At 39.9% G+C, this 24,158-nt stretch overlaps 1 protein-coding gene across 20 annotated transcripts in view; it reads left to right on the top strand.

The window, feature by feature from the left end:
• The window catches only part of LOC136445028 (3',5'-cyclic-AMP phosphodiesterase 4C-like), a 366,783-nt gene extending 352,916 nt beyond the window's left edge, over window positions 1-13,867 (top strand). For 17 of the 20 annotated variants that reach the window (XM_066442865.1, XM_066442862.1, XM_066442860.1 and 14 more), the window contains 5 exons: window positions 1,521-1,675; window positions 2,218-2,340; window positions 3,680-3,862; window positions 4,100-4,277; window positions 7,843-13,867. In XM_066442865.1, the coding sequence (XP_066298962.1) occupies window positions 1,521-1,675; window positions 2,218-2,340; window positions 3,680-3,862; window positions 4,100-4,277; window positions 7,843-8,168 (965 nt within the window). In that variant the 3' untranslated portion in view covers window positions 8,169-13,867. Of the gene's footprint in view, window positions 1-1,520; window positions 1,676-2,217; window positions 2,341-3,679; window positions 3,863-4,099; window positions 4,278-6,600; window positions 6,654-7,842 lie in introns of all 20 variants that reach the window. The other 3 variants (XM_066442870.1, XM_066442869.1, XM_066442861.1) reach the window with 3 other exon arrangements.
• Window positions 13,868-24,158: the final 10,291 nt, after the last annotated feature.

Consider the following 24,158-nt stretch of genomic DNA (forward strand, 5'->3'; position numbering starts at 1 on the left):
TTTCTTCATTCAATCTAGATGCAGGACATAATGTCAACAGTTCTACATGAAAAGGCCATACTATAGTTACTATATCTGGTAGTGAGCATGAAATATACAATATCAGATTATGATTTTAAACAACTCATCATCGAAGTTTGTATAACAATTTCTTATTGCATTCCTAATACAAAAATATTACGGACATTGCTTTAGTAAGATTTGATGTTCAAAATTGGTGCATACCACATATTTCATATGTCTCAGACAGTATATCTATTACACCATATCTGTTTCCTTTTAGACTAAGGCCATGTTGATTTGATTATACGGATGACATCCTCTGGGGTCCCCAAAACAAATGCGAATGTACAAATAAAAAAAATCAAATCAACGTGGCCTATTACAGTGGAAACCTTGCTACATGTGTAAGCCATAAACCTGGGTTCATGTTGCAAACCTTAGATCATGCTGTCAACCATGAACCTACGTTGTTATGCAAGTTTGTTTGTCTTGCGTGACAACGTGGGATATGTGACTGTATTGGCGGGAAATTATGGTCCCGACCAGGCGATGTTAACACATTGAAGGATATATCTTTCACAGCTAAATTCTCTGCTGTTTTCAATTAAAATTCCTCCCATTACACAGAAAAATGCAGGATCAGAATATTTGTTACGTAATGTCGACATTTTACAGCGTATCATAAATGATAAAGGTTAGATCCTCGATAGTTGTCAAGTTTACAAGAAATACCCGCGATAAATCACATCTGCCACACGTTTAAGCAGTAAAAACGTCATAGGACTCGCACTACGAAAATCGCTCAAAAAAGTGACCTAAGTAGACATGAAATTCTAAACCTACCCAGATTTCAAACCAACAGGATTTTCACATGGGATATAGACAAAGCTTAAATAGTCCTGACGCACTATCAATTGATCAGAATCGAGGGCGAAATGCAGATGCCCCCAATCTGAAAATCGCCAAAATTCTAACCCTTTACTGTGCTGCCATTTTGCTAATTTGACTATGTACCAAATTTGATCATCAAAGTAGTTAAAATCGTTGTAAAACCGCACAAAAATGGATTAAATGGAGAGCACACAGTAAACACGACCGTCACTTACCGACATGATGTCCAAGAGACCGGATGTCGTCATGAAATCAGCTGTCAAAGTCGGATGAAATTTCAATGGCGGCCCGGAAAATTTGAGTGGGCCTTAGCAACGCTAAGTGGCGTAGCGGCTGAATTGTGCTGGGTTTTTTTAGGTTCAGAACTTGCTATTCCGTAGTTAGATTTTGGGCCACCTAGCAGCTTTCTATGGTTCTGCAGCTGAGCTTCGAGTTTTCATATCTTTTTGCTGTTTTTTAGGTTCAGAACTTGCTATTCTGTTCTAGGGTCTTGATAATTGGGCATTTTTTTTAGGTTCAGAACTGAAAGTATTGATAATTGTGCTGTTTTTTTAGGTTCAGAGCTAAAAATATTGATAAGTTTTTAGGTTGAGAACTAAAGTCTTGATAATTGTGCTGTTTCATAGGTTCAGAACTTGCTATTCTGTACAACGACGAGTCCTGTCTGGAGAACCACCACCTGGCCGTGGCCTTCAAGCTGCTGCAGGAGGAGAACTGTGACATCTTCTGCAACCTGTCCAAAAAACAGAGGTCAACGCTCAGAAAAATGGTCATAGACATGGTGAGGAGAGGCTCTTCATGTTTGTTTGTTACATTTACCTACAGGGAAGGGAAATGTGTTATTTTTGTTTCTTAATCTTCTTCCTCTTCTTCTTGTCTGTTTGTTTGTTTGTTTGTTTGTTTGTTTTGCATACCCGGTAAAACCGCCTCGTAGCAGGCCAAGTTTGTACTTAACAGTACAAGCTGCATATCCAGACAGATTTATCTGATCCACTCACACCGGGATGGACCCCTACTCTTTATGGAGGATTCTCTAATGTGCTTGACGTGTGGCTCTCCTCTAACATGGGACATCCATGTAACGTCCTATCCCAGGATCATCCCTAGCAGAAACTTGGTCCTTAGTCAAGTGAGGAAATTCCTGTAAAGTCCCTTTTTTAAGGACACAACATCGGGACCTGTCAGGGATCCTAACTCAGTACCTTCAGGTTCTGAGTCAATAACCCTAACCACAAGGCCACTGTGCCGCCTACTTAACAGAAATTAAATCCTTTTCCTTAATAATCATCAGGCACTGATGTTGCTACATTCTTCTTTCCCCAGGTGCTGGCCACCGACATGTCCAAACACATGAGTCTGCTAGCAGATCTGAAAACTATGGTGGAAACCAAGAAGGTGGCAGGGTCTGGGGTACTGCTACTTGACAACTATACCGACAGAATACAGGTAGGGGAATGTTTGCGACTTAAAAAAAGGTACAGATGTGGACAGACATAGCAGCGCTAACGTTGTCTGGCAATCCTGCATTATGTATATTTATCTCCTTGAAAAATGGAGATATTGTTTTTGGCATGTCTGTGTGTGTGTCTGTGTGTGTTTCCGGACTATTGTAGTCAGCATAACTCAAGAGCCTCTGGATGGATTACGATGATATTTGGTATGTGGGCGGGTGTTGTGAAGCCAAAATTCAAGGTTGATTTTGGGCCCCCTAGTATGTGACCTTGGTACTGCAGCAGAACTTCAATTTCTGTATATTTTGACCTGGACGTGCTATGGTCTTGATTTTTAGGTGGCAGAGAGCTTGTGATGTAATAAAGAAATGGTGTGGGTTTGGGCCCCCTAGCAGCTTGCTCTGGAACTGCAGGGGCGTTATTGTGAAAACCTTCTAAGGAGAATAACTGAACAAAGGAACAATGGATATCCATGATATTTAGTATGCAGGTAGCTTAGACAGAGATATATACAATGAAGTGCAAATTATGCTAATTGGGACTTAATTTGCATAGCTAATGAGGAAAATCTATATTTGCAGTGTTTTCCATTATAAGACTCAAATACATGTAACATATGTAGTTTATGGAAAGTGGAGCATCAACAGATACCAATTATGCAAATAAATTCCTGATTTGCATAATTGATGCAAAAACACAGAAATTCATCAAAGTGGAAAATTGTAGGACTGTCAATATTGCAACATGTGTAAGTAAGATAAAGGTGTTAATGATTAAGCATATATTATGTAGATGTGTAGGTCATTTGCATAAATAGAATTGTTCATGGAGATATGAGGTCGCGGAACTCTTGTTGGAATTGGAACACACACACACACATGTGCGGCCTGACCAGCGTAAACCCCCTGGACAGAGCTGCATGGAAGAGGGGTGTGAAGACTAGCCAACTGCTGCCCACCCCTGTGTCAGGGACCCCAGCAGCAGTACTACTACTACACACACTCGGGCACACATACACATTGTACTGTGTGCACGCCCACAAACACACAGTCACACCCACATAGATACATACATGCACTCGTTAACACACATGCACATATATACACGCTTGTGCAAACATGAACATGAACACACAAACTTGAACACACACATCACACACACACACACACACAAACTTGAACACACACACCACACACACACACACACACACACACACACACACACATACAATGTACACATGCTCACACAGACAAGCGTATAACAATCCTTCCCTTGATTGGTGATTTACTCCTGTAAATTTATCCCAAATATGTAAAGATAATGTCTTGTTGCAGGTTCTTCAAAACATGGTGCACTGTGCAGACTTGGGTAACCCCACCAAGCCCCTGGAGCTCTACAGACAGTGGCTGGACAAGTTGATGAATGAGTTTTACCACCAGGGCGACAGAGAACGAAATAAACAGCTAGAGATCTCCGCCATGTGTGACAGACATAATGCCTCTGTAGAGAAGTCTCAGGTATAAAAAGCTACATGCACTAGGACCTAGGAAAGAAATGTTGTGTTTCTGGTGTGGTCCTGAAAAAAGTAGGAATTCTGTTGTTTTTTTCTTCTCTCAGTCTGTTCTTGCTGGTTGACTTCATTGAGATTATTTTGTGGGGAAGTTTTTGTCTGTGAAAAGCCTCTTTGTTTCGAATTCCTGGCCCACCAGTAACTTTTCTTTTGACGATGAAAGCCTATGTTCATGTTCTTGCAGGTTGGCTTCATTGACTTCATTGTGCACCCCCTGTGGGAGACGTGGGCAGACCTTGTCCACCCTGATGCCCAGTCCATCCTGGACCAGCTAGAGGAGAATAGAGACTGGTTTGCCAGTCAGATCCCAATGAGTCCATCCCCCGGACCCGACAGCAAGGAAAATAATGGTAGCCAGGACTGTACGTTGATGTTTTTGTCTTAAAACTTTAATGCTTCATAAGAGGACTGGCTAACGTTAGCTACAGTCAAACCTGTGCTTGTAACCACTTCTGCATAAGGACCACCTGACCATTGATAATACTAGTATGTACATTCAAACCTGTACTTGTGTTGTGACCACCTATGCAAAAGAACCACCTGACCATTGATATACATGTACATGTGTTCATTCAAACCTGTACTAGTGACCACCTATGTATAAGGACCGGATCAGGACGATTTGGCTCTTTACAAATCTGGCCCAGTCAAGTCAGCCCGAGTTAAGGTTAGGTTAGGTTAGGGTTAACGTTATGTTGGGCCGAGTTGACCAGGGCATTTGGCTGAGTTGGTCTGATTAGCCATGGGCCAAGTTAGTAAAGGGCCAAAGCATCTGACATCCCATGAGGACCACCTGGTTGATTTTTGGTATCCCTTTCAATTAGTTTTCCAAGTATTAAGAATCCTGTCTTTTGTTTGACTCTGTCTACTGTTGTAATTTTCTTAAAAGTCCCTTAAGTAGTCACTTTAAACGGCTTGAATGTAGTAACTGTTTTAAAATGGGAAAACATTTATGCATGACTTAAGAAATATTTTTCATTATTTTTCTTATTGAGCAGTGGCTTGGTGTACACTGAAATCACTGTTTCCCAATCAGTACAATAACTCGCAGTTTTGCAGTTAAGCCAATACATCTCACTGGACTGTGCCAAATTGCGCCAGGTGTTCCCAAAGTTGTTCAAATCGTCATAATTTTTCTCCTGAAATTGTGATTCGCAATGCAGTGCCATTTATATAGTTCATGATAATCATCTTACCTACATATATACCTAACGGAGGTTGCCCTAACTTATGACGCGCCCTAACATGTGACGGATTTTTTAGTGATCTTGTTATGCATAAGTACGCCGTGTTTGTGTCCACTGACTATGCTCATAAGGAAGGTAAATAAACCAAATTCATGCACATAATTGTTATTTGCATTCAAAACATATGTATACATATTCATTTCTTGTTTTGTCGAGAATAGTTTTTTGACAAAAAATAATGATGGCAACGCTGAGTAGAGGGTCACTGCGTAGCTAGACGGCCTGGCACCTAAATATACGACCTGTGCCAAGCAGATATACAACTATCATACACATAAGAAATATAATTTCATAAAACACACAAAAATTGGGTCTTTAAGTGTTTTTTGAGAAGAAAACCGACCAAAGAAAACAACATAAACATCGCTGCCGTCTGCCGACGTTGTTTTCCCGCCATTTTTTTGGGCCGCGATGGTGGCGGACGGCGATTCAACGCACAGCTTTGTAACGCTCTAACATGTGATTGGTACCGTCTATGAAAAGGAAACTGAATACAGAGATGGCGAAGATATTTCCCAATAAGTAGACGGAGTATTGTTAATGTAAGCGGTGTCGTTTTTTCGTAATGATTTTGTAAGTCGGGTCGCATGCCAGACGTACGTCGGGCCGCGCGCAAAGTGCGTAGTAACCTATTTCCCGTGAAAACATGAGCTGGGATGCGCTAGATATAGCCCTTCTCACATGACGTTAGAAGTGCACACAGTCAAAATTTTTTGGTCAAAAGAAAGCTAGAATATAGCAGACTTCAAGCCTTATTGACATTTCCCAACTTCATCACCAACTTCCGAAGAGAGCAAAATTACCAAAGCGTAATAAGTAATAGGCACACTATCTGGCGTAGCACTAAATCAGAAGGTACATTCGTGAGAACGTCTCACAGTGTTTGCCGCTTGTAACGCGGAGCGTGAAGGGCCCATGAACAGTAGGAATACATTTCTTGTCCATGTATGTTCTTTAGATGAATTTGTTCAAAATTCATTCATTAAAACATGACCATTCTCTGGCAACCAGCAATGGAGCGCCGTGAGTTCAAGCATGTAAAAAAATGTCATATGTTTGGGCACCCCCCGTTACATCTTTTTTTCGCTGCAGATCTCTTTTTGATATATTTTAATCATTGTACATTGATTTTTAATTCAGTGGTAACACTGTGATTTCCAAAAACCTGCTCAACTGGGCTTCATATGCAAAGGCGTAGCACGTCGCTGTGACCATAAGGGAAAATTGGCGCAAATTCACAACGTTGGCACAATTTTCAAAAAGAATTTGGCGCAAGCCAGTGAGATACCCACTTCTGTACAATAACGGATACTAATATTCATGCACTAACTTCAAAGTATATTTCCATCAGTAGATTCTCAGTTATTGCAGTTAGTATGGTAACAATAACTTCACAGTTTGGCAATCGGTACAATATTCTACTTCTCTTTGTCTGCAGACCAGACATCTACCCTGGATGATACCATCGTAGAATCCAGTGAGGAGTGCTAGGTACATCTCGTACACTCAGATCCATTGGCTGGCTGCTCACTGTTTGCTTGCCTCCAGAAAAAACACTTAAAGATGATAACTATGGCTGCTCCTATCTAAATTTTTGGTTCTCGGATTAAGAATATAGAGTTGACAGGGTTGGTCAAGTTCATGGGCTCGATTGCCCTGGGCTAATGAAAGCACCAATCAGGCAAGCTTTTCTGGACCTCCAGTACTGGCCCGATAACTTAAATGATTGCAATTTCTGGACACCATTTGTCAGAAGATACGTTACAAGTCCCCAAATACCCTCATCTTGAGGCAAATAGCATCATTTATTTATGATATTCCTGGGCCTAACATATTCTGTCCTATACGTGTCACCATGTTTGTTTGCATTGCCCAACTCTCCTGAGACTTCTTTTTAACTGAAAAGTGAAAGAGTTCACTTGCTGCAATAAAAACTTATCATATAGAAATATGTCATTTAAATTTCAGGCCAGTGAAAAGTTGGTTCTGGATAGTGGAAATGTACTTGCTCTGTGGAGCTAGTAAATTGAGTGGAAGAACAACATGAAAACAGAGCCTGGGGACCAAATCTAGCCTTGGTTTTAGTTTCAGTTTTAGTTTTAGTTCTAGGGATTGAATATAGTTGGACTCAAGTTTCTCTCCAACCCTCTGTTTTTATATTGACAACTCTCACTGAATTTTTACATCAAAATATTCTGAGAACCAAGAATATAGACTGGTGTGGCGTTGATGGTGATAATTTTTCTCCTTATCTTAAGATGGCTTTGCAAGGAGCTGTGTTAACTTTTGATTAATTCTCGAAGGTCACCGCTGGAAATGCTTGCAAAGGAGTAAACAAAGGTGGTTAATATAACCATGATTGTGGATCTGGTAACAATGATTTGTGAACCAGGATTAAGCTATTATTTTCAACCCAAGAAAATGCTAGACTTTTAGAAAGTGTTAGAAATGGGCAAATCCACATATTAGATGATGTCACAGAAGTGGTGGATTTGCTCATTCCTTGACAAAGACTCAGGTGCTGTACAGGCAAATATTTGGGGATTAGTCTAACTTTTTCTTGTGTTAGAAATTGGTTTTGATTAACAGTTAACTATTGGTTTGGAAAGAATTCTACCAGCACAGAGGAAGCTACATGTACAGTATGTAACGACAATCTGTTGTTCTTTTTTCCATGTAGCTCCGTCACACAAGGAGCAGTTTCGGTTCGACATGACCCCAGAATTAGACGAGGAAGACAACTTAGATGACGACGATGATGATGATGATGATGATGATGATGAATCAGCTACGCCGGTCAACCCCTCCACTCCCACACCTCGCAGCCAGGAAATTAGAATTGAGTCCAGGATCAGAGGTCAGCCGCGTTTGACCTCCCAGGGGTCAGAGGACAGAGGTCAGCCATGTATGTTGCCCCAGGGGTCGGAGGACAGTGAAAGTGAAAGCGATCACAGTCACATGATTCCGTTTGCACGCGAGGACAGTGCAGATATCGAAAGCGATTGACAGCGACTCGTCTAAGACTTAGTTATCGTCAAGGAGGAACAGACTACAAAATGTTGTCAGTTTACGTGATGCGTCTTACACAGGTTGGCTTTTGTACAAAGTGGACTCTTGAAATGGACTTTAACAACCGAGGATACAGCAGGGTCTCATTCGCTACCAGTGAACACTTATTACGCCATGGAGGGGTTAACTGCAGGAATTTTAGACATGCAAGAAAATTTGACTTCGTCGCTCTACAACTATATCTGGAGTACCTTTGGTCGGTTATGTTCCTTTCCTTGGAATTTGTATTCATGTATCTACTGTCAGACAAACCTGTCAATCAGTTAGGGAACATCATCTTACAACTGACTAGAATGTGGAAGAGAAGGACCCTGAACAATATTTGTTCATTGACGGTCTGAAGATTTTCTGTCAAAATCGACAAGGGAACATCATCCTTCCAGTGGAAGATGTCAGACAAGCGATCTTCTCCACATCACAACTTACTTCGCATTTGGAAACTTTCTGTGACCTTTATATTTGTATAACCCATTCATTGTTGCCCAGTGTCATAGTGTAGCAAAAATTATTTTGGGTGCCTTTTTATAGACTGTAAATAAGTATGGCCCAAGAGACTTATATATGATATAGTTGGAATGTAAGAAGACTTGATAATGGAATGCCAACATGTCACAACGTAATAATGGAACCCTGTGATATCGATGATAATGACATTGAAGGACACACTGTTACCTCCTTGTGGTTAGCTGGGCTGGTCTGTACCGGACAAAAATGAGGTTCTGAATGGACAAAATCACAACTTTTCTCTACAACAGAGTGCTTTGTAGTTAGTAGAAATTAGTGAACTACTATCTCTAGTTCTCTGAGCAGAGCTAACTAGTGTTGTTAACAGGTTATACTGTGGTTCACTTTGTACAGAAAAAAACTTATCCACAAATATTGACATGTAATGATATTCTTGTCCTGTGTACAAAGAACTGGTTTCTCTAACTGTGAATCTGTTGATGCAAAAGCGAACCATTTTCCTATGCAGAGCTGCACCTGTGTCCTAGATTTCCTTGGATTCACCTCTAGCTGCTTTTCCAGGCAGGGTTTTCCACTTCTGGCATGTCTTGATTATTATAAATATTAATGAGCTTGCCTCATTTGGCAGAAGCCACGCCCAGTAAATGTAGAAATCCCTGCCTGGAAAAGCAGACGTGATTCCTAGGATTTGTACGACTTAGGCTCAGCTCTGCATCAGAGAATAAAGCGAATGGGATACAGACAAGTTGTGAGGTATGATACAAAGCCAGCACTGGACTCAAATCTCCATGTGTTCTAGTAAGCTAATTTTGTAATACACTCAATTTTCTATGCATTCTGAAAACACCCTGCCCTATTCATTCGGATATAGACATTTCTGATTGCCAAGAAATACAAGCTGCCTATTTTTTTCACATTGTCATACATGTAATTTCCTTTCAATTGAAAGACAGTTTTGTAGTGTGAAAATGTCTGACCAGAAAACCAATGAACAGAGGTTTTCAGATGCCAGATTTAAGTTGAAAAATTGTCCTCAAACCACTCTCAGTATGAAGAGCCACACTCGTGGCTTGACGTTTCAACACCAAAAGCCACGAGCGTGGCTCAACACTCTGTCAGTGCATTAGAACATGTCGACTTTTGAGTCTTGTTTTGGTCATAATGCTGTAGACAATATGTAGGTAGAACACAGTGTTAAACACTGAGTCAGGCAGTTTACATATCCTACTGTACACAACAAGCCTTGCTCTCTGTGTGCTGGTATATAGTAGGTGTAATATCTGCTCCAACTAGTCACGTGCGCCTACACATCGAGTGTTGTATGTCGACGAGAGTCATACAGGTAATATTTTAGGATGTCAAGCAGCCCAGGTCTGACCTTTCAAAAGTAGAAAAGTTGTTGTTTAGATTCCCTGTATTCTGCAGCAACATATATACTTGTTTGCACCCTGCACTTTTTGTATGGAAGAAATGGGAAAGTAGTGGAAGGATTTGGGAAGCGGGGATTGCGATATTCCCCTTTTCTAGATTTCTGCCCTCAGCAAACTAAAACAGGCATATCATTGGGCTGCGCCAAATTGTGCCAGGCATTCGCAAAAAGGGGCACCAATTTGTCACCCGAAATTGCTCATTAAAAAACCTTACAATTTGCCATATGACACAAATGACTGCAAATCTCTTTTTGATGAATCTTGATCATTGTTCATTGGTTTTTAATTCCGTGACAAACCTACAGTTTCTAATAAAGTTATCTTGTGTCTGATTTGGAGCCGAAACTGAGAATGTGACATTCCAGGCGCAGCCATTTTGTTTGTAGAGGTCACATATTTTGAAATTACTGAAGTCAGCATGGAATGCATGGCATAATTGACAGTGCCTGAACTTGCCTTGAAGTACAGCATAGTGCTGATGATAGATACTGCATGCTTATCCTGGAAGTACAGCTTTATGATGCTTGTGTATTGGCTGACTCAAATCTCTAAAAGTCCCTGAATCTGCAATTCTAGCTACATGTAACATTTAACTTATGCAAATGCATGTAGCACATATATGTTGCAAAAAAAACATTAAGAGAGCTTGTGAGGACCTCTGAATTTGTCAATTTTGGAAATCTTGATCTTTTCCTCGGCTTTTACACACTTATGTTCCAAACAGAAGACATGTAACGTTACCCAAACACAAACTGAACAAGAGTTCTACGACCTCATACCTTCGCCAAATGATTTTAACCTAAATATGACTGACGTATTAGGATTGTTTCTCATCAATTACAAATCATACCAGTTGATCTTCTTCACCCAAATAACATAAGTTGTCCAAAGTATGAGCTTAACAAAGAATGTTATGCTAACATTTATCTATTATGCAAATGAGGTCCTTATTAGCATAATTGATTCAATGATGTTCACATTCACAACTTTCAAATGCCACAAGTATGAAATTGCCGTCCGTCATTTACTAGTATGGAATTAAAGTAGTTTCTCATTAATTATGCAAATTAGGCCCACATTTGCATATTTTCTATCTATCAACATTCCTATCTTCCTCAGTTACAAATGTCACATATTTGAATAGTCATATCATGGCACACAGCGGGTTTATAAAATTACCTCATTAATTATGCAAATAAGAATCTGATATGCATAATTATCATCCAATCATACAAAGCATCACGTAAGCTATCTACATACCAAAAACCATGACCATCCATCAAGCCCACCTTGAGTTATAGTATTTTCTCATTAATTATGCAAATGAGGTCTTCATTGCATAGTTGATATCTATACATGTATATATCACATCTACCCTTCATCAAATACTTCTTCAGCAATACATATCCATACTCTTAGTGCACACTTCCAAACAACCTCTATGTACACCATACAGTATGACGTATACTAATAAATCACCTCTTCCTTCCTAGATATCACATGGTTACTCACCTACCCTGAACACCGTCCTATCCCCTGCTGTGACACACGACTTCTGATTGTTCTTCCTGATGTAAGGCAGTGTATATCCAATTTTGGTCAGCTACCACCAAATTCCACACCACTTTCTGCTGCTACCTTTCTCATACCACTGCCGACAGCTGAGTGACAAGCCAATTTGTCCCAGCAACTATTAAGTTTCCTGCCTCCCACATGACAACTATGCACCCCTACCACTTATCCATGACCCCTAGAAACAACACCGCCAACACATCCCAGCCAGAACACATACAGCATACAATATAACACATTTTTACACTTTTCTCGTTAATTATGTAAAGTACTTCGCCCAAAATCTAATCATCTTGAGACTTCCCACATACACACCAACACACCAAATACGACAACAATCCATCCAGGCGTTCTCGACTTATCGTGTTCACTAACAGACACACAGACAAGCATCAAAAAATAACCTTCTTGACGAAGGTAATTATTCTGTACATTCCAACAAGCAGTTCTTTGACACAGGCTGCACCTGTTTGGAAGGTCTGACCAGGGTTAGTCATTGGAGAAAAGGCATATAAATTTTAGGGGAAAGGAACTGAGAGGGGGGATCATATTTTTATCCATTTTATCTTAATAATGGAGGTAGTTAAATTTTATGGAATGTGCATCCCTGCTATTCTTTTCCCTCTGAGTATCCATTTATTTCAGCATGGAGCAATTGTTGCCTCCTTTGCAGACTACTAGGAAGTCCAATGTTTATTTTGGGGGGTAAGTGTTGATTTGCAATTTTTAACATGGGCCAGGTTCTCTAATGCTGGAGGAGATGGTTTCTGCATTCCTAGAAATAAAGTCTCTGACAGGCTTTCTTAATCCCTTTTCCTTTCAAGGCACGCCTCTAGAAGTCTGCGAAGGAGGCTAGGGCCTCTTACTGAAAAGGACAGATAACATTATATGAGGCAGATACATCGTGGACCTAAGGAAATATGTGTTTTAATGTACAGGTGCAATTGAATACTGTTGGGACTGACAGGACTGAGAATTATTTCAAATCACTGTTTTCCTCCATTGCTAGGCTATAGCTATAGTTCTCACAGCACATGACAACTGCTGTACTTATGTAGTGTATGTATATGTGATCTCTGACCTTCCTGTATATACAGAACTCTAAAACTGCCCTGTACTTATAAACATTTGTATATAGATATATAAATTATATATATCTACACCTTCCAGCTCGACATTATTTCGTAGAGAATTGAGAAAAATAATTGCCAGTTTATTTTGGCGACGCATCAGGGGTGAGCCAAATGGTATACTATTGTTTTAGTTTGTGAATACTTTAATACTACTGATTGTGGAATGTTCTGATATCAGTTTCACGATGCCAGGCGCTTAGAATTACTAGTTTGGAAGACATGCAAAATGTCCAGGGTTTTTTTCTTCTTGATGTTTTGTAAGATCTTGAATGAAATTTCTCAGCATTTTGGAAATAGATGCTCAAAATTATCCAAAAAACTAATTGTTTGCTACAACATGTTTTTAACCAAGAGACATCCTGTGGCTGCTGTTGAATTATGAACATGTATGTTAATAGCTAACAGAATGGCATGGGGTCAACTGCAACATTATGCAAGCCTTGAACCTCGAAGGTTGGCAGTGTGTCTAGAGCTTTAATAGATCAACAGTCAGATATATTTCTGGCACTGAAAATATTCTGAGAAAAAAAAGCACATTCTAACACTTTGCATTAGCTTCATTAGAGAACATAGCATGTAATGTGAAGTTTCACAGTTACAAATGGCATAACTGATGGTAGTAATTGTTTGAATGATGATATGACTTTGATGTTGGTCCGGCTTGAGCTCGAACTTCCTTATCGGGTCACAGTTGGTCCCTCTCTGTACATGTATGTCTCACTGTGTGGTCACGTTTGTTTAAAGCAAGCCATGATGTCAAATTATCATTGTTTTATCAATACTGTTTACTTTGAAGAAGAGTCTCTGCAACACACATGTACTACAACAACCTTTGCTGACATTCGCATACATGTAAGTTAGTCTATCTAAGCTTTGATCATTGGCTGTATCATAAAACATATTTATGTTGAGGAAGTAGAGAAGAGACATGTCTTCAAAACTATCAGGAGCACTTGGCATATATGTGAAACGACTTGTGGATTCACTATGTATTTATTAACTGTACAAATAAAAGATTGAAGTGAAATTTTGCTAACCACAGTTTCAGTGAATGATTATTTTGTTGTGTGTTTGCATATTCTTCTGTCATGGCATCAATCAGATATTCCAAATAGATTTAAACGTGGGGCAATCAATGAAGTATATTTTGGCGATATATAAACGACTTGAATAGTCACAAATGTTTATGTTCTTATAACTTAAACAACACCAATATGTAACCTATAAACTACAAAGTATCAAATTTCTGTACGGAAGAAAGGCCATCTTTAGGTGTAAAAGGAAATATTTGTTTTATTAGGTCCAATGAAACTGTGAAAATATTCTAAATTCATTCAAGGTTATTGCCAGATACGCTGTAACCTTGCTGTAACGTCAGCTGCGGACAAGTAGTTCTTCGACGGTACAGTAGCGAAACTTAATAGCATTATAAGTCAGTACTGCAGGTTAGCTATCATGGCAAAGTCCCTCACAACGCCGCAGTCGGGTGAACTAGGAGTATTCCACTATATTTCGATTCACAAAACACAGTTGATAAAATATTGGCTTAGATTAGATAGTCTACCGAATGATAGACTCGTAAAGAAAGCATATAATACTTCTGTTGAGCTGCAACAAGACTGGGCTGTCCATGTGCAAGACATTTTATGTAGACATGGCTTCCAAATGTTTGGCTTAATCCTGCTGTTAATGCCAACCATTTTGGAGTCATATTCAAGAATCGTTTGAAAGACACGTTTCTCTCGAGCTGGAGACAAGATTATACATTCATGACACAGCATACTGTTACCAACATACTAGAGCATCAGCATGTACATTATTCTATAGATATTCCTACTGTTAGTCTTCGATTGGATAAGTTGTTTGATATTTGTTAACCATTAGAAATAGTTCAACTCCCATGTGCATAAGTTGCCAAATATTCTACCAGTTACAATTGTCGCGCAATAAACTACTACTTATAACGTTCTTCTTCATGTTACATGCTTTTCAGCCTAGGTCAGTAGGCAACGTCTCAACGCTGCAAGACAGACTTCATAAAGCAGTATCCCCGGTAATCCTAACGACAGGTTACCGCTGCGCAAAGAGTGGGCGACTGTGCGCTTTATGCTTGGATTTCTGAGCGACATGTTAGTACATAAATCAAATCAATCTTCCAAGTCCTCAAAGACACTTTGAGCATTGTTGCAGCACAAATGCAGCATTTCTTATTTAACATCTACTAACATAATTCCACAAGGGTACATGATTCCGCCAACCTGAGATAAAAAATGGAAACCCGTTTTTCGGCTGCCAAACCTTCGTTTCAAGGCTTAAACACACGTTTGGAGCCTAATAACGGGTTTCACAGTGTAAAATTCATTCTTGATTTTTTTTCGGCCGAACCAATTGTAAATGCTTATTTTCGGCTCAGAACATGTTAATAAGTCGTTTTACACGATTTCCAATTGAAATCCGCGACTTTAGCAAGAACTAGAGTTCCACGACCTCATACCTTCGCCAAATGATTTTAACCTTTATGACTGACGTATTAGGAGTGTTTCTCATCAATCATAAATCATACCAGTTGATTGTCTTAAAATATAACATGTCCAAAGTATGAGCTAAACAAATTTATCATCAATTATGCAAAGGAGGCCCTTATTAGCATAATTTGATTCAACGATGTTCACATTCACATAACGTCCCGATGCCACAAAAAAGGATTAAATGTATGAAATTGCCGTCTTTTGCCAGTGTGGAATAATAGAAGTTACTCATTAAGTATGCAAATAAGGCCCACATTTGCATATTTTCTATCTATCAACAGCCCTCTCTTCCTCAGTAACAATTTGAATTGTCATATCATGGAACAAAGCGGATTTTTAAAGTTGCCTCATTAATTATGCAAATTAGAATCTGATTTGCATAATTATCGTCCAATCATACTAAGCATCACAAAAACTATCCACATACCAAAAATCATGACCATCCATCAAGGCCATCATGTTATAGTATTTTTGAATTAATTATGCAAATTAGGTCCTCATTTGCATAGTTCATATCAATTAATATTCCTCTCTTCCTCAGTTACATATGTCACATGTTTCAGAGTCCTATCATGGAATTTGGCGGATGTATAAACTTTCCTCACTAATTATGCAAATTAGATACTGATTTGCATAAGACGTGTCTAATCATGTACATCATCACTCAAGCTATCTACCTACCAAAAATCATTACCATCCATCAAGCCCTTCTTGAGTTATTCCCTTTCAAAGTCAGACGCAAAACCTGCTCCTGCAGTTCCAAAAAAAGCCGCTAGGGGGCCCAAACCCACACCACTTACTCTCTGTCCAAAGATCTATCTACCACTCAAAAATAAGTTTCATAGCATGTCCAGAACACGAGATATCAAAACAGGAAGTTCCGCTGCAGTACCGTAAGAAGCCGCTAGGGGGCCCAAAATCTCATCGTTTTTAGGTCTCATCAAAACCTACCTACATACCAAATACCAAGACAATCCATAAAGGCATTCTCGAGTTATCGAGCGAAATTATCACTTTGAAATTTTTGTCGTGGAAAGCTCGGATTTGCATTGGAAACGACGTAGAACGGCATAATAAGACACGCAAAGGCTGAGTCATTTGCAAGCGATTCCGAGCGGTTTGGCGAGAAAAAAAGCCAAGATGAAATTTTACCGGCAAAGGCCGTATTTCGCTCCAAAACGTCGAAATAGGCCTTAAAACACATGTTTTGAAGGAAATTTCACTTTGAAATTTTTTGTCGGGGAAACAGCGGATTTGCATTGAAAACGACGTAGAACGGCCTAATAAGCTGTTCTAAGTCATTTGCAAGCGATTCCGAGCGGTTTGGCGAGAAAAAAAGCCAAGATGAAATTTTACCGGCAAAGGCCGTATTTCGCTCCAAAACGTCGAAATAGGCCTTAAAACACATGTTTTGAAGGAAATTTCACTTTGAAATTTTTTGTCGGGGAAAAAGCGGATTTGCATTGAAAACGACGTAGAACGGCCTAATAAGCTGTTCTAAGTCATTTGCAAGCGTTTCCGAGCGGTTTGGCGAGAAAAAAAGCCAAGATGAAATTTAACCGGCAAAGGCCGTATTTCGCTCCAAAACGTCGAAATAGGCCTTAAAACACATGTTTTGAAGGAAATTTCACTTTGAAATTTTTTGTCGGGGAAACAGCCGATTTGCATTGAAAACGACGTAGAACGGCCTAATAAGCTGTTCTAAGTCATTTGCAAGCGATTCCGAGCGGTTTGGCGAGAAAAAAAGCCAAGATGAAATTTTACCGGCAAAGGCCGTATTTCGCTCCAAAACGTCGAAATAGGCCTTAAAACACATGTTTTGAAGGAAATTTCACTTTGAAATTTTTTGTCGGGGAAAAAGCGGATTTGCATTGAAAACGACGTAGAACGGCCTAATAAGCTGTTCTAAGTCATTTGCAAGCGATTCCGAGCGGTTTGGCGAGAAAAAAAGCCAAGATGAAATTTTACCGGCAAAGGCCGTATTTCGCTCCAAAACGTCGAAATAGGCCTTAAAACACATGTTTTGAAGGAAATTTCACTTTGAAATTTTTTGTCGGGGAAAAAGCGGATTTGCATTGAAAACGACGTAGAACGGCCTAATAAGCTGTTCTAAGTCATTTGCAAGCGATTCCGAGCGGTTTGGCGAGAAAAAAAGCCAAGATGAAATTTTACCGGCAAAGGCCGTATTTCGCTCCAAAACGTCGAAATAGGCCTTAAAACACATGTTTTGAAGGAAATTTCACTTTGAAATTTTTTGTCGGGGAAAAAGCGGATTTGCATTGAAAACGACGTAGAACGGCCTAATAAGCTGTTCTAAGTCATTTGCAAGCGATTCCGAGCGGTTTGGCGAGAAAAAAAGCCAAGATGAAATTTTACCGGCAAAGGCCGTATTTCGCTCCAAAACGTCGAAATAGGCCTTAAAACAAGGGTTTTGAAGGAAATTTCACCTTGAAATTTTTTGTCGGGGAAAAAGCGGATTTGCATTGAAAACGACGTAGAACGGCCTAATAAGCTGTTCTAAGTCATTTGCAAGCGATTCCGAGCGGTTTGGCGAGAAAAAAAGCCAAGATGAAATTTTACCGGCAAAGGCCGTATTTCGCTCCAAAACGTCGAAATAGGCCTTAAAACACATGTTTTGAAGGAAATTTCACTTTGAAATTTTTTGTCGGGGAAAAAGCGGATTTGCATTGAAAACGACGTAGAACGGCCTAATAAGCTGTTCTAAGTCATTTGCAAGCGATTCCGAGCGGTTTGGCGAGAAAAAAAGCCAAGATGAAATTTTACCGGCAAAGGCCGTATTTCGCTCCAAAACGTCGAAATAGGCCTTAAAACAAGGGTTTTGAAGGAAATTTCACTTTGAAATTTTTTGTCGGGGAAAAAGCGGATTTGCATTGAAAACGACGTAGAACGGCCTAATAAGCTGTTCTAAGTCATTTGCAAGCGATTCCGAGCGGTTTGGCGAGAAAAAAAGCCAAGATGAAATTTTACCGGCAAAGGCCGTATTTCGCTCCAAAACGTCGAAATAGGCCTTAAAACAAGGGTTTTGAAGGAAATTTCACTTTGAAATTTTTTGTCGGGGAAAAAGCGGATTTGCATTGAAAACGACGTAGAACGGCCTAATAAGCTGTTCTAAGTCATTTGCAAGCGATTCCGAGCGGTTTGGCGAGAAAAAAAGCCAAGATGAAATTTTACCGGCAAAGGCCGTATTTCGCTCCAAAACGTCGAAATAGGCCTTAAAACACATGTTTTGAAGGAAATTTCACTTTGAAATTTTTTGTCGGGGAAAAAGCGGATTTGCATTGAAAACGACGTAGAACGGCCTAATAAGCTGTTCTAAGTCATTTGCAAGCGATTCCGAGCGGTTTGGCGAGAAAAAAAGCCAAGATGAAATTTTACCGGCAAAGGCCGTATTTCGCTCCAAAACGTCGAAATAGGCCTTAAAACACATGTTTTGAAGGAAATTTCACTTTGAAATTTTTTGTCGGGGAAAAAGCGGATTTGCATTGAAAACGACGTAGAACGGCCTAATAAGCTGTTCTAAGTCATTTGCAAGCGATTCCGAGCGGTTTGGCGAGAAAAAAAGCCAGGATGAAATTTTACCGGCAAAGGCCGTATTTCGCTCCAAAACGTCGAAATAGGCCTTAAAACACATGTTTTGAAGGAAATTTCACTTTGAAATTTTTTGTCGGGGAAAAAGCGGATTTGCATTGAAAACGACGTAGAACGGCCTAATAAGCTGTTCTAAGTCATTTGCAAGCGATTCCGAGCGGTTTGGCGAGAAAAAAAGCCAAGATGAAATTTTACCGGCAAAGGCCGTATTTCGCTCCAAAACGTCGAAATAGGCCTTAAAACACATGTTTTGAAGGAAATTTCACTTTGAAATTTTTTGTCGGGGAAAAAGCGGATTTGCATTGAAAACGACGTAGAACGGCCTAATAAGCTGTTCTAAGTCATTTGCAAGCGATTCCGAGCGGTTTGGCGAGAAAAAAAGCCAAGATGAAATTTTACCGGCAAAGGCCGTATTTCGCTCCAAAACGTCGAAATAGGCCTTAAAACACATGTTTTGAAGGAAATTTCACTTTGAAATTTTTTGTCGGGGAAAAAGCGGATTTGCATTGAAAACGACGTAGAACGGCCTAATAAGCTGTTCTAAGTCATTTGCAAGCGATTCCGAGCGGTTTGGCGAGAAAAAAAGCCAAGATGAAATTTTACCGGCAAAGGCCGTATTTCGCTCCAAAACGTCGAAATAGGCCTTAAAACACATGTTTTGAAGGAAATTTCACTTTGAAATTTTTTGTCGGGGAAAAAGCGGATTTGCATTGAAAACGACGTAGAACGGCCTAATAAGCTGTTCTAAGTCATTTGCAAGCGATTCCGAGCGGTTTGGCGAGAAAAAAAGCCAAGATGAAATTTTACCGGCAAAGGCCGTATTTCGCTCCAAAACGTCGAAATAGGCCTTAAAACACATGTTTTGAAGGAAATTTCACTTTGAAATTTTTTGTCGGGGAAAAAGCGGATTTGCATTGAAAACGACGTAGAACGGCCTAATAAGCTGTTCTAAGTCATTTGCAAGCGATTCCGAGCGGTTTGGCGAGAAAAAAAGCCAAGATGAAATTTTACCGGCAAAGGCCGTATTTCGCTCCAAAACGTCGAAATAGGCCTTAAAACACATGTTTTGAAGGAAATTTCACTTTGAAATTTTTTGTCGGGGAAACAGCGGATTTGCATTGAAAACGACGTAGAACGGCCTAATAAGCTGTTCTAAGTCATTTGCAAGCGATTCCGAGCGGTTTGGCGAGAAAAAAAGCCAAGATGAAATTTTACCGGCAAAGGCCGTATTTCGCTCCAAAACGTCGAAATAGGCCTTAAAACACATGTTTTGAAGGAAATTTCACTTTGAAATTTTTTGTCGGGGAAAAAGCGGATTTGCATTGAAAACGACGTAGAACGGCCTAATAAGCTGTTCTAAGTCATTTGCAAGCGATTCCGAGCGGTTTGGCGAGAAAAAAAGCCAAGATGAAATTTTACCGGCAAAGGCCGTATTTCGCTCCAAAACGTCGAAATAGGCCTTAAAACACATGTTTTGAAGGAAATTTCACTTTGAAATTTTTTGTCGGGGAAAAAGCGGATTTGCATTGAAAACGACGTAGAACGGCCTAATAAGCTGTTCTAAGTCATTTGCAAGCGATTCCGAGCGGTTTGGCGAGAAAAAAAGCCAAGATGAAATTTTACCGGCAAAGGCCGTATTTCGCTCCAAAACGTCGAAATAGGCCTTAAAACAAGGGTTTTGAAGGAAATTTCACTTTGAAATTTTTTGTCGGGGAAAAAGCGGATTTGCATTGAAAACGACGTAGAACGGCCTAATAAGCTGTTCTAAGTCATTTGCAAGCGATTCCGAGCGGTTTGGCGAGAAAAAAAGCCAAGATGAAATTTTACCGGCAAAGGCCGTATTTCGCTCCAAAACGTCGAAATAGGCCTTAAAACAAGGGTTTTGAAGGAAATTTCACTTTGAAATTTTTTGTCGGGGAAAAAGCGGATTTGCATTGAAAACGACGTAGAACGGCCTAATAAGCTGTTCTAAGTCATTTGCAAGCGATTCCGAGCGGTTTGGCGAGAAAAAAAGCCAAGATGAAATTTTACCGGCAAAGGCCGTATTTCGCTCCAAAACGTCGAAATAGGCCTTAAAACACATGTTTTGAAGGAAATTTCACTTTGAAATTTTTTTGTCGGGGAAAAAGCGGATTTGCATTGAAAACGACGTAGAACGGCCTAATAAGCTGTTCTAAGTCATTTGCAAGCGATTCCGAGCGGTTTGGCGAGAAAAAAAGCCAAGATGAAATTTTACCGGCAAAGGCCGTATTTCGCTCCAAAACGTCGAAATAGGCCTTAAAACACATGTTTTGAAGGAAATTTCACTTTGAAATTTTTTGTCGGGGAAAAAGCGGATTTGCATTGAAAACGACGTAGAACGGCCTAATAAGCTGTTCTAAGTCATTTGCAAGCGATTCCGAGCGGTTTGGCGAGAAAAAAAGCCAAGATGAAATTTTACCGGCAAAGGCCGTATTTCGCTCCAAAACGTCGAAATAGGCCTTAAAACACATGTTTTGAAGGAAATTTCACTTTGAAATTTTTTGTCGGGGAAAAAGCTGATTTGCATTGAAAACGACGTAGAACGGCCTAATAAGCTGTTCTAAGTCATTTGCAAGCGATTCCGAGCGGTTTGGCGAGAAAAAAAGCCAGGATGAAATTTTACCGGCAAAGGCCGTATTTCGCTCCAAAACGTCGAAATAGGCCTTAAAACACATGTTTTGAAGGAAATTTCACTTTGAAATTTTTTGTCGGGGGAAAAAAACATCACTATGTATAGCGACGTAGAACGGCCTAATAAGCTGTTCTAAGTCATTTGCAAGCGATTCCGAGCGGTTTGGCGAGAAAAAAAGCCAAGATGAAATTTTACCGACAAAGGCCGTATTTCGCTCCAAAACGTCGAAATAGGCCTTAAAACAAAGGTTTTGAAGGAAATTTCACTTTGAAATTTTTTGTCGGGGAAAAAGCGGATTTGCATTGAAAACGACGTAGAACGGCCTAATAAGCTGTTCTAAGTCATTTGCAAGCGATTCCGAGCGGTTTGGCGAGAAAAAAAGCCAAGATGAAATTTTACCGGCAAAGGCCGTATTTCGCTCCAAAACGTCGAAATAGGCCTTAAAACACATGTTTTGAAGGAAATTTCACTTTGAAATTTTTTGTCGGGGAAAAAGCGGATTTGCATTGAAAACGACGTAGAACGGCCTAATAAGCTGTTCTAAGTCATTTGCAAGCGATTCCGAGCGGTTTGGCGAGAAAAAAAGCCAAGATGAAATTTTACCGGCAAAGGCCGTATTTCGCTCCAAAACGTCGAAATAGGCCTTAAAAACACATGTTTTGAAGGAAATTTCACTTTGAAATTTTTTGTCGGGGAAAAAGCGGATTTGCATTGAAAACGACGTAGAACGGCCTAATAAGCTGTTCTAAGTCATTTGCAAGCGATTCCGAGCGGTTTGGCGAGAAAAAAAGCCAAGATGAAATTTTACCGGCAAAGGCCGTATTTCGCTCCAAAACGTCGAAATAGGCCTTAAAACACATGTTTTGAAGGAAATTTCACTTTGAAATTTTTTGTCGGGGAAAAAGCTGATTTGCATTGAAACGACGTAGAACGGCTAATAAGCTGTTCTAAGTCATTTGCAAGCGATTCCGAGCGTTTGGCGAGAAAAAAAGCCAAGATGAAATTTTACCGGCAAAGGCCGTATTTCGCTCCAAAACGTCGAAATAGGCCTTAAAACACATGTTTTGAAGGAAATTTCACTTTGAAATTTTTTGTCGGGGAAACAGCGGATTTGCATTGAAAACGACGTAGAACGGCCTAATAAGCTGTTCTAAGTCATTTGCAAGCGATTCCGAGCGGTTTGGCGAGAAAAAAAGCCAAGATGAAATTTTACCGGCAAAGGCCGTATTTCGCTCCAAAACGTCGAAATAGGCCTTAAAACACATGTTTTGAAGGAAATTTCACTTTGAAATTTTTTGTCGGGGAAACAGCGGATTTGCATTGAAAACGACGTAGAACGGCCTAATAAGCTGTTCTAAGTCATTTGCAAGCGATTCCGAGCGGTTCGGCGAGAAAAAAAGCCAAGATGAAATTTTACCGGCAAAGGCCGTATTTCGCTCCAAAACGTCGAAATAGGCCTTAAAACACGGTTTTGAAGGAAATTTCACTTTGAAATTTTTTGTCGGGGAAAAAGCGGATTTGCATTGAAAACGACGTAGAACGGCCTAATAAGCTGTTCTAAGTCATTTGCAAGCGATTCCGAGCGGTTTGGCGAGAAAAAAAGCCAAGATGAAATTTTACCGGCAAAGGCCGTATTCGCTCCAAAACGTCGAAATAGGCCTTAAAACAAGGGTTTTGAAGGAAATTTCACTTTGAAATTTTTTGTCGGGGAAAAAGCGGATTTGCATTGAAAACGACGTAGAACGGCCTAATAAGCTGTTCTAAGTCATTTGCAAGCGATTCGAGCGGTTTGGCGAGAAAAAAAGCCAAGATGAAATTTTACCGGCAAAGGCCGTATTTCGCTCCAAAACGTCGAAATAGGCCTTAAAACAAGGGTTTTGAAGGAAATTTCACTTTGAAATTTTTTGTCGGGGAAAAAGCGGATTTGCATTGAAAACGACGTAGAACGGCCTAATAAGCTGTTCTAAGTCATTTGCAAGCGATTCCGAGCGGTTTGGCGAGAAAAAAAGCCAAGATGAAATTTTACCGGCAAAGGCCGTATTTCGCTCCAAAACGTCGAAATAGGCCTTAAACAAGGGTTTTGAAGGAAATTTCACTTTGAAATTTTTTGTCGGGGAAAAAGCGGATTTGCATTGAAAACGACGTAGAACGGCCTAATAAGCTGTTCTAAGTCATTTGCAAGCGATTCCGAGCGGTTTGGCGAGAAAAAAAGCCAAGATGAAATTTTACCGGCAAAGACCGTATTTCGCTCCAAAACGTCGAAATAGGCCTTAAACAAGGTTTTGAAGGAAATTTCACCTTTAAATTTTTTGTCGGGGAAAAGCGGATTTGCATTGAAAACGACGTAGAACGGCCTAATAAGCTGTTCTAAGTCATTTGCAAGCGATTCCGAGCGGTTTGGCGAGAAAAAACAGCCAAGATGAAATTTTACCGGCAAGCCGAATTTCGCTCCAAAACGTCGAAATAGGCCTTAAAACACATGTTTTGAAGGAAATTTCACTTTGAAATTTTTTGTCGGGGAACATCACTATGTATAG

This window comes from Branchiostoma lanceolatum, chromosome 11, assembly GCF_035083965.1.
Source record: "Branchiostoma lanceolatum isolate klBraLanc5 chromosome 11, klBraLanc5.hap2, whole genome shotgun sequence".
Taxonomy (NCBI): Eukaryota; Metazoa; Chordata; class Leptocardii; order Amphioxiformes; family Branchiostomatidae; genus Branchiostoma; species Branchiostoma lanceolatum.